Below are 12,158 nucleotides of genomic sequence, written 5' to 3' on the forward strand. Positions count from 1 at the left end.
TAAGACCCATATAAAAAGGCAAACCCAGATATTTCTCATCAGAGATATCAAGTTTCCTTACTTGGAGGATTCCACTGATAATCTGGCAGGTAGAAGGGTTCATATTCTTGACGAAAAAACCGCAGACTTATAAAAGTTAATTAACTGACCAGCGCAAGCACTAAAATCATCAATCACCTGAAGAAACAATTTTTTTTGAGTGAGATTTGCTTTGCAGAAAAAGAGACAGTCATCTGCAAATAATAGGTGACTTATCTTAGGAGATGACCTTGAAATTTTCATAGCAGTAAGTTGATTTTTTTGTTTCATAAAAGTTTAATTGTCTTGAAAAAGCCTCCATAGAAAGAATGAATAAATAAGGAGAAAGAGGATCTCCTTGTCTTATTCCTATTGTAGGATTGAAAGCTGGTTAAGGTGAACCATTAATCATGATCTCCACTTGCACAGTACTCAGATATTGCATGACTAAGTGACAAAAAATTTCACAAAAACCAAACTTCCTTAGAACTTTGGAATTTGATAAAATGCCCCCATTTTGAATATAGAAAAATAAAGTGCCCTTTTCTTGACGGTTTTTTTCAAAAAATGGTAAACGGCACGTTAAAGTCGTTAATGCTTAGGTGGCTACTACAAAAAGTCCAATAAACCCTTAGGAAATTTTGAGTGAGCCATCGATTCGACTCAGCTACGGGTTACCCCAACTCAACTCATTTTCTTCCCCAAATTCCTATGAACCCTATTCCAGATGAAGAACCAAAAATTACAAAATAAGAAACAAAAGTCTTATGAGAAAATAAACTTTATACTGATTGTGAGATTCAATTACAATCAGAACTAAAATACCATTGAATCTTATCTTTATCTGCTGCTTCAGCTCATCAAGGCTACAAACATTTCAGAGAACCATTCATTATCGACTCAACTGATGCAACCACCAGAACCAACAATTTGCAACAAGACTTCAGTTCAGTCTTCCTTGCCAATTTCAGTACCAAAACATCACCACAAACATCACTTGAAGCTTTTACCTGAAATCTATGCATTCATCTACACAGATTCAGTTCATATTTTTTTGCACTTTGAACTCAAACAGCACCACATCAAGTCATACAACATCACCAACACAAAACCCCTTCTTCTTGTTCTTGCTGAGATACACCTTCTACGGTTAAACTTAACCCGTTTCATTTAAAAAACATCTCAATACCACCACCAATTGCAGAACACCACCATTTAAAACCTATCTTCATCTCAGACATTTTGATTCATCATCACAGCTACCTTCAAAACTGCATCTGCAACTCCGGCCTTGAATATCTCTCCAAAATTAAATCCAAACAAAACCCTTTATGAACACTTCAATCTCACTTAGAACTCAAATTCGAAGCAAACCCATTTTCCAATTTCTTCAACAGCAAATATCAAACCCTAATTTCACCAGATACCTATTTCAGTTCATCCAAAATTCAACCAAACTCGAACCTAATTTATGCATCATTCTCAACTTCAGCACAAGGTAATGAAATCAAAATGAATCGATACACAGCAGCGACATCTCCCTAACCACCCTTCAATCTCGATCATGCCTCTCTTTCAATCTTCCATGAATCTCAACACAAAAAAAAAAACCCAATTTCCATCTCCGTCTTCACAATCATTCTTTACAAAAACTCTATATGCTAACTTCTCTTTCAATCTCGATACTTAAATCAAATCCTCCATTCTCTGTAATCAGCGACACATCACAACATATTTTTATTTCTTCATAAGGATTTAACTGAATTGACAAACCCTAGCTTCTTAGATCTGATTCAAAAAAATTCCATCGAATCCTCCATCCTTTGTAATCAACAGCACATTCACAACAAACCCATTAAACCACTATCTTTATTCATCCACAAAATCACCCCTGTTTCGTCTCTGAATCTCTCCATTATTTTACTAATTTCGCCATAACCACACCATAGCCGACCGACGTGTTTACAACTGAAGAGAAAGATGAGAATGAATCTTATCTCTCTACAGGTCATAAAGACCAAGGTCAAAGGATAGGGATGTAATTTTATTCCTCGTGTTTGACCCAGTTGACCATAAATGTTGACTCTGGATGGAAAAACAAACAGAGGGGCACTTTTGAAAAGTTGAAAAAAAAACGGGGGCAGTTTATTAAACCGGTAATTAGAAGTGAGGCAGTTTATCAAAATTCCCTTAGAACTTCAATGAGGAAGACCTATTCCAGTCTATCAAATGCTTTAGACAAATCCATTTTTAGAACTAAGTGACAAGTTCTTTCTTTTTTCTTCTTCATATATTTGAAAAGTTCTTGGACCATACATATATTCTCTAAAATTAATCTTCCTGGGACATAAGCTGATTGTAAAGGAGAAATAATATTAGCCATGTGTTTCTTCAACCTTAGAGCAAGAATTTGGACATAATTTTGTATATTGTATTACATAGAGCTATAGGTCTGAAGTCTTCAGGTTTTTGAGCTGAAGATGTTTTAGGAATTAGAGTAACTCTAGTATTATTTAGTTTTTTTTTAACAAATATCCTGATCTGAAAAAAGCCTTCACTATTTTACACACATCATCTTTGAAAACTTGCCATTGTGATTGATAAAACCCTGGAGGAAACCCATCTGGCCCTGGAGAAGTCCATGGCTCCATTTGCATTAGAGTTTGATGAATTTTTGTTTCAGTTGGAATAACAATGAGATTTTCATTATCTTGATCAGTGATACAAGCTGGTATATGCTGGAGAAAGTGGTAGCAATCTGTTGGATTTCAAGTAGTGCTGATATTTTTGAAATGAGAAACCAAAAGTTCTTCAATGAAATTCCTTTCCCGACACTAAGAACCATCTGGAGCTTGAAGAGATTCAATTCTGTTTATAATCCTTCTTTGATTCATTCTAATATGAAAGTATTTTGAGTTTCTATCCATGTCATTGTAAAAATGATCTTTGGCTTTTTGTATATTAGAACTAGCTTGAATGTCATTAAGAGAATCAATTTCTTTTTCCAGCTTTAAAACAACATAAGTATTATTTCCAAGTTTGTCAGATTCCTGCAAGTGATTTAGTTCTTGTTGAAGACTAGAGATCTTTGCTTGAATTTAACCAAAGTTCAGTATGCTCCATTTTGATACTAGATGTTATTAGCTAATTTATCAGCAAATATGAAAGCTGCAGACCCTGTGGTGTTAGTTCTCAAAGCATTCATAATTTCATTTAAGCACTCATCATTATCAAGCCAATGTTCAAAGAATTTCCAATGTCTACCATTAGTGATTGTTTTAGAATAAAGAGAAAGTAAAATTGGAGAATGGTCTGAACCTTTTTGGACGAGATGGTGAAGATTAAAATCAGGGTATTTATAGTTCTATTCACTATTGACTAGGGTTCTGTCCAATCTAGATTTTATTTTTTCAGTGCCATAGCTATTGCTAGCCCAAGTGAAAGGGTTAGCAATAAAACCCAAATCAGATAAATCTGTATCCCTAATGCAGTCTAGGACATCTTGAGAAGTAATATCAGTATTAATATTTCTTTCAGCTTGATTCATAACTATATTTAAATCTCCAATGATTGCCCAAGGCATAGAAACTGAGGTTCCTAAGTTTTTGATATAAGAGAGAAACCACTCATCCTTAGCAGGATCATTGTTGACAATAGCATGAAACATGTTGTTTGAAGAATTAACTAAATCAAGTTTGAAACCATCCTTCCATAGAAGAATGATACCACCAGCTTGTCCCACAGATTTTGTACATTACTTTTTCCTTTTTAATATAACCTTCTTTTTTCAGAAAAAAAAAAAGAAACCTAAGACTTTAGATATCACTAGTATTCTGCTTAAAAGAGTGTTTAACAATTCTCTAAAATACTTTTCTAGTTAGACAAGACGATTTAGGACGTGGGTACCCCTTGGATGATAAAAAATTTTAAACCAATTAAATTCCCAAGATACTAATAATTCTACCTAGTTAGATGTTGGTCTCAAATTATGATATTTATAACGAAAGCAAGCACGGGGATATTTAGTTTGGTATTGCTGTGAGTTTTGTAAAAACGTTTTTCTGCTATTCGTTGCTATATTGTGTTGTTTAAAAAAAAACAATTGAATATTTGTAAAATATGAATTCAAGTTAAAGTTGATTAAAAAAGCGACCACATTGTATTTAGTAATACATCATGTTCAACTATTGTTGTTGTAGCAACTGAAAAAAAACAAACATGTTTTTAAAGTTAGTTTTATTTAATTTTATATCGGGTGTATTGATAATTAAATTTTTTACTTTCAAAAATAATATATATATACATATATATATTATTAAGTTTATTGATAATTTCCTTTATGTATTATTGTATTTAACCAATTTTTAGTATAGATATAATTTTCAAAAAAAGATGAAACCAAAATCAAAAAAATATTTAACATTTGCTCCGATTTTTATTATTGATAAGTTGAAAAAAAAAAAGTTTGGAAATGAAAAATAATATTTTTTTAAAGAATAAAATAAGGAATAAAAAATTGATGATATATAAATTTAAGGGTGATTTTGTCATTTATAAAACTAAACAAAGATAGAAAATAAATATAAAAATATCAAACTAGGGTGGGACCAATGTTTTTGGTTTTTAAAAGGAAAAGCTCATTCTCCCCCGCTTTTAAAATTAGAGAAATTTTAGAAATGCTTTGCTGAAACTATTCTTCATCCTATTTTCTCGTTTACTAATGATAATAATTTTTAGGCTGAGTATTGGTAATATTTTATTTTTTTACAGAAGTACTTTCTGGACATATTTATAGTAGTTACATGCTTCAAAAAAAAAGAAAATAGGAAGAAAAAGAAAGATATTACTGAAAATGAATTATAACCTACATAATAGGGCTTCATCTTTAGCCCTAATAAAAATGAATTATAACCTCTACAAAGTAATGGACAGGTGGAACTAGGCTAATTAAAGAACCCTCATTTTGGGCATATCAAAATCTTTCTAGGCATACAAAACAATAGTCCTATCTTGGGTGACCTTATAAGGGGTACCCTATGGGTAGTTCAATTACCTATATACCCTTAATACAAAAATCTAAAATCAGTTTTCTAAAAAATCAAAATCAGTTTCCCTTACCATCTCTTCTTCCTCCTCCTCCTCTAGCCGAACTCTTCCCCCTCCTGCGAAAAAAAAAATTCATCATCATGATTGATTGTCGATTCGTAAAAATTTGATCGTCGATTAAACTCAACCACATAATGACTCGTACAAAGAAAAGCAGGGACTAGGCAAACCAAATCGTCTTCAAATCCATCAATTGAAGAAGAAGAACCAATTGAAGATGAAGGTGTAGAAACTGAAAATCAACCACCAATTGAACCAGAAATTGAACCAACTGCATCTCCAACTCCGGAAATGAGGATAAGAAAGCAAGTTTTACAAACCCAATCTCCTATTTGATGTTTTTCATCGATTAAATGACGGTTACAGTGTTGGGTTCGGCTCAAAATTGAGTTGCGTTTTTAGCCGAACCGTTCTTCACAAAAGCTTCCTGTAAGTGTATATGAACAGTTCGACATGAAATTTCATGAAATTTCAAGCTGAACCTAGTCACAGATAAAGATGCATAGGGGTTCGGCGTATTCGATAATCATAATATGTGTCGAACCTAGCACATTAACGAGGTTCGGCTATTACGATATTCTCAATGCCGAACCGATAACAATATTTTAACCCAAAAAATAACAAATTGATGTTCGACTCATACGATTTTCGAAATATAAGCCGAAACGGTAATATTTTTTTTTCCGAGCTATTCAGGATGTTGTTCGGCTTACTATGAAACTTTCATATAAGCCGAACTAGTGTCTAGCAAACAGTTCGGCACATGCAGTAAACAGATTCAGTAAGCCGAACCGTTCATCAATTGGTAGATTCGGCTCATAGATGTGAGCCGAACCTCAACCTGTTTCGCCGAACCATGATTCAAAAAACCTAACTATAGAAGTGAGATTAAGTATAGGATATAAGTGTACCTGTGTATTAGAAGCATTGGGTTCCTCATCAATGTCTTCATCATCAGGATTTGGCTCATAAAAATCATCATCTTGAGTTTGTGTAAACAACTCATCCTCAAATTTTTCATCTAAACAACTCTTATAATTCTGAAAATTATTTTAATCACTAAACAAAATATTTAATCACTAATCAAGGTTATTAACACTAATACATAAAGGGCAGATTTGCCATTAAAAAAATTTTGGGTTAAGGGATTATCTGATTTTGCTATTTCACAACCTTTTTTGTCTTCATTCAGTATGCCTTGGAAGATTTTGATATGCCCAAAATTATAGTTCCAATTAAAATAGGCCAATTTGATTTTCAGGTATGGGCCAATGAACTATCCGTTTATAATACCGCCAGTTAGCCCATGTTGGAGCCAAAATATTGGCGTGTACACAGTGGCATTTTTCTTCAGAAAAAATGTATTTTTCATAAATAAAAAAAATAAAGAATTAATTAAGTGAAAGGTTATTGTTGTTATCAAATGAGTCTTACTGGACGTATGCATACAGGGAATAACTCAAGCATGTTAGTAACAGAAGATTCAAACCTTTTTGCTGTTATCTTTCTGAGAATTATTGCTCAACAGTCCATGGTTTACCCACTCCCTTCACTGTCCAATGCAAGTATGCAACCACTGTCCTTCACCTGTGTAAAAAGGTGTTACCTTCACTGTCCTTCTATCATCAAACTTAATCTCCAATGCAAATGATAGAATATTTCTATAGACATGATTCATGGATTGAAGAATCTGCTTAGCTTGAAACGAAGGAAAAGCATGATAACCTTTATTAAAGGTGGTCAAGGTTGCAACAGTCTAGTGTTATCATTGGTACTCCGAAGGACAATTCAAAAACACATGTATGGTTTACACCAAAATCGTAAAGTTCTTGCTGTCATTGGTGTAAATATATATTGATACTTCCATCAAATATATATATTACTCGTCACCTCAGATTAGAAAAATGGTTGTTTGATTAGAATCGCATCCCTTTTTTTCTAATGCGAAATCTCTGAAGTTTTGGATATTGTTTTTTAACTCGAATCTACACATCTCATGACCTTGTTTCTCAACTACAAGACAAAGGAGAAAACCCTAAATTCAACAACATCTAGAAGCCAAGTAATACTTGGGCCCCTCATCGAATCCACGTTTCCTACGAAAGACACGTCTGAAACAAGCACGCTTGTTTCCCTGGTACTTCGCCTTGATTCCTCGTTAAAAAAATGTAAAACCACTAGCGGTTTTGTACCCGACAGTTAGCTTTGGAAAAGCAATAGTACCAGAAAAAGGAATAAAATAAAGAGAGAAAAGATAAAGTGGTTTCTGTTAGATCACGTAACCGTTTTCTTATTTTTAAACAAATATTTATGCTAAATTACCAATTTACCATCCATCAGTAAGAAAAATGGTCAAATTGCAAGTTTTGATATTGGAGCTCGGATAAAAATAATTCTCTTTGACCTGAAACAGATCACATATAAATAGAATCCACGGAGGTAAAATATAAACAAAGAGCAGCAGACATGAGGGATTTTATTTGGGCGATCTAAGATTAAAGTTACAGTTATAAGGGTGTTTTCGGAATGGTGCATAGCGTGATTTGAGGGATTGCTTTTTGGTTGTTGGAGAAGAAAGAGAAACGTGGGTAGTACCGTACAACGGCAAGGACGAGGAGACAGACGAAAATATTTCCGTAATTTTCTAAAGCTGTTGAGAAGATTTCTTGTGAAACGTTTCTTTCACATACCCTTTCCGTCATTTCCGTTTTTCATGTTACTTTCCATATTTAGCCAAATGACAATACTACCCCTGTTCCCGGTGAAACCTGGTTATCAACTTAAGCATCGAATCTCTTTTCAAAAGAGTGTCATGGTCTTATATCACGTTTAGCAGAGGTAAACCAATTTTTCATCACCGCTAATAGAATATCAAATTTAGAAGAAAAGATACAAAATTCCTTGGTTATGTACTTAATCCGATCCAAGAGGTTTTTTTTTTTTTCTTTCTTGTTGGATTTTGATGCAGTCCCTAATAGATTGGTTCACCTGTCAGCCGAGATCGCAAGTTTTTAGCTCCACAGTTTGGGTTATTGTATCAAGGGAATAATTTCCCGGATTGCCTATCATCTGCATGCTAGAGATTTTCAAGATAAATAGAACAACACCTAATCTCCGAGGAATACCCATTCAGTAGGGTTGTTAACGGGTACCAATTACCTAGAACTGGACCTGGTAGATTCGGGTTCGGTTCTGGATCCTAAAATTAGACCCATTGACAACTTAAGATCCAATTGTGGATCCGAATTTTTACGGGTCCTATCGTGTAATACCTGTCGGGTACCCGGTTATTCATCTTTTTAGCAAAATTATAAGAATTTTGCTATCTTTATCGATAATTTTTTGTCTTTTATTTATTTTTATTTTACATTTAATTTTTATTTAGTACATTAATAAAGAAATGGTAATAAATTTTTGTAAAAATAATTTAAATTCAGCCAACGAAAGAGAGAAATTACCTAATGGATACCCTGATCCGACGAGTACTCGAAACTCTACACGGGTCCGATTTTGGATCCACAAATATTGGAACCGGACCCAAAGCCGTTAAGAATCATAACCGATTTTTAAAAGTGGCAGACCCGGACCCATTGACACCCCTACCCATTTGATTATTTCCGATGATGATCAACTGCAATTAGGCTTTGTATGGTCATTTTCGCTGACCTAGTCCTGAACATGTCTTATTCCTATGGCGCCTAATAACTAATATTTCAACAAAAACAAAAATAACATTCAAATGGAGAATATTATATGTACAGCATAAAAGTGATATTTCATCAATTGAAGGGGCATGCAAACATTTTAAAGCCAAATGCCAACGAAAGAAATGAAATAAGGGGACAAAAACACTTATGAGATTTAAAAAGAGTACGTTAAATAAAACAAATTAAAGCAAAAAATAATCGAGTACTTTGGAGGTCATAAAGGGAGCCATACAGTTGTAAAAGGGGGACTTTGATTAGCACTAAGTATGATTATAATTATAAAGCGGTAGACAAAAGTGAAAGGGAAGGACAACTACGGCAAACCATCAAATTTGGAGACAGACAGAAGAATGAGATTAAGATATCCAAATTAACAGCTACTAGTGCACTAGGCTAATGGTGAATCTTAGTAGTAATCAACATTTTCTTTACAAAAAGAAGTGCACCAATCAACCATATAATGTAAAGAATCAATTTGGTGTTTCAATTAATCGTATGACCCAAGTGGTACTAATAAGGTGTTCGGATATTTCGATAAGTTGATTTTCGACTTTTACAAATAAAAAAACAGACGGTTAGTTTGGCGATAAATTTTCAAATAACTTCTAGAAGTAAAGAGAAAATTTTCTGTAAACAAATTTTATTCACTCTGATTTTTAGGATTGGCGTTTGTTTCTGGATAAACGTAAGCACTTATACTTTTAGTATCCAGACATGCTCTAAAAGTCGAGAAGATAACAATTTTTGATAAGAAATACACTTATGCCATGTTTGGATGTTATCATAGGAAATTTTATTTTGCTTCACAAAAAGTTAACTTTTCGATTTTTAAGAATTGTTTTAAACTTTTCCAAACTGATTTTTCTGCTTCACAAAAAAGTTAACTTTTCGACTTCTAAGAATCGTTTTAAACTTTTCCAAACCGATTTTTTTACTTCAATCCAAACACCCTATTAAGATGGTGTGGTCAAGTGTATGCATCAAAATCAAGTCTTAAAAAGCTCTATTATTTTGCCTTTTTAAATGACATCAAGAGTATTGTGTCAAAATCAAGTATGCATCTTAGAACACGTAAAATGGTTTGAGTTTTGGGTGCCGCCAAGGGAAATAGCACTAGTTGGGCGGTCGTGACATGATATGGAAAGCAGCTGGGCGGCACACTCTCTAGTCATTCTTCACTATAAACTGCCTAAACAAATGGATTATGGACAAAAACTGGAAACTAATTTTAATCCAGTTTGGGGCTATTTGATGGAAAGCAACATATCATGCTCCTTAATCTTTCCTAAGAGCTGCATAATGTCATAACATCAAAGCTTAGACAATCCCATTCTACTTGCTAATTTTATCTCATGAACTAGGCTTGATATTTCCAAATGTTGTGATGATGGACAGCAAAATATTTTGTGTAAGCAGAAAACCCTAGGGCACCAGGATCGAATCTTCTGTTGGGACCTGTGTTGTGGGCCCCACAAATAGAATCTTATCGATATATTCATTGTTTTTTCATAGATATGGGAGATGAGGAGAGCAGTTGATGAATTTAATTATAATACAAAATTAATTTTTGAAAATAAAAATAAACAAATACTAGGTCTCTCACCCAGATTGACACTTGGAGAACACCCCTTTTACTTTGTACCAGTGACATTTGGAAATACAAGCCTGATCTTCATGAATCATCATGGACATTTGGAATTGAACTGAAGCTGCATCTCAAAAGGACCTCAAAACAAATCAAATCAAACAACAACATAATTACTTACAAATTAAAATCACAGAAATGAAATTTCTTTTCATTAATTTTGTTCTCCATTAATTAGCATTAGAAATTTTGCACTAATTTTGCATTTCCCACAATCTCTAACCCAACCCCATATTAATGTCCTAAAAGAAAAAGAACCCTAGAAAACACAAAAACATCTCATTGAAATCCCATCACCATTAATAGACAGGAAATCATGGATGAAAAAAAAAAAAAAAAAAAACCCCATTGATTAGGCCATTACATCTTTTTTCTTGCAATTTCATCAGTCTTTACACAAACCCTACTAAAATTTCTCCTCCATTTTTTCTTCATCATCATCAAACTCACAGCTTAAAATCAAGCCCTAGTTTTAGGCAACAGAGGAGTGAATCCAAAATCTTTAGCACCTTCTCTACAATAATTTGGATCCACAGTATCAGAAATCAAATTCAAAAACTCATCCAACTCTAATCTCCTAAACCTATTCTCATCTTTATCAAGCAATTTCAGCACCCTCTTGAAGAAAACCACTTCACATGGTAATACCAGACCGCCGTTGGACTGAAACCCGTATTCTTCTTCAGATTGCTTCAATAACGAAACAAATATTGGTAAATTCAAATACCTTGTTGGTATTACGAATCTTCTTCTTTCTGGACCGATATAAACTGCTAAATTCCCAGATGATGGAATTCTCTTTAAACTTATTCTTCTGTTTCTTGAATTCGAGTCGGATTCTGATGAAGATGAAGAGGAATCTGATGAATCAGATCTGTTGCTGTGGTGGTGTGTTTTGCCTAAACTCATTGATTTCCATCTCTTCATTACTTGTTTTAGTTGAACTATTTTTCGGATCTTGTTATTCGCCATTGTTGAGTACTAGAGCTAGTACTGGTTTTTGCAGAGGAAATTTTTTTTTATGTAGAGAAGAGAGTTTTTCAGAGAGAATAGAGGGATATTTATAATAATATTATTTAGTATTAACTATTAATTGAGAAATTGAGAATAATTGTTTTTTAATTTTGGATTATTATTTAATCGAGAAAATCAGAGTTTTACTAGGAAAAGAAAATGTAGATTTCGTAAGTACATAAATACCCCTTTTTTCTTTTGAACCCTGAAACTTTTCTGTTGGAGCGGACGTCGAATGACCAAATGACCCTTGAGTGTAGATTTTTCAATAAATGTGAAATTCCTCGTAAGATCTTCTATTTTTGTCTTTTGTGGGTTAATTTTTGAAAGAGTTTTTGGAGATCCATGAGCTGTGAATCATGAACTAGTAATTGAAACCGTGTACTAACTACTAAGCTGGTCTAGGAAGATGTGGTTTTTGACTAACTGAAATTCGTCAGTATCTTAATTTCTGATATATTATTTCAGAACAGACAATAAAGAAAGTTATATTTTTCTGGTAAATTGATCATAATCGGCTAGTGTATTATAGTGTTTGAGACCTTTTATCAATCTCAGCATGTTTGGAAGAATTTGAAATTCGACAGCATTTTAATTACTTAGAAAAATCAAATGAAGGAAAGGAGATGAATGTTGGCCCAAATGAGTATGATTTGATGATGGCAAAC

The 12,158-nt window shown here is 33.4% G+C and overlaps 1 protein-coding gene across 1 annotated transcript; it reads right to left on the reverse strand.

Annotated features, from left to right (window-relative positions):
* Nucleotides 1-10,545: 10,545 nt before the first annotated feature.
* LOC113362180 (auxin-responsive protein SAUR71-like) lies at nucleotides 10,546-11,498 on the reverse strand. Its single transcript, XM_026605141.1, has one exon. The coding sequence runs from the start codon at nucleotides 11,446-11,448 to the stop codon at nucleotides 10,936-10,938; it is 513 nt and encodes a 170-aa protein (XP_026460926.1). The 5' UTR covers nucleotides 11,449-11,498; the 3' UTR covers nucleotides 10,546-10,935.
* Between the last annotated feature and the right edge of the window lie 660 nt (nucleotides 11,499-12,158).

Source organism: Papaver somniferum, chromosome 3 (genome assembly GCF_003573695.1).
Source record: "Papaver somniferum cultivar HN1 chromosome 3, ASM357369v1, whole genome shotgun sequence".
NCBI lineage: Eukaryota > Viridiplantae > Streptophyta > Magnoliopsida > Ranunculales > Papaveraceae > Papaver > Papaver somniferum.

Excerpts from the sequence above, each read along its gene's own strand:
- LOC113362180 (XM_026605141.1), bottom strand. The coding sequence starts at position 11,448 with ATGGCGAATAACAAGATCCGAAAAATAGTTCAACTAAAACAAGTAATG.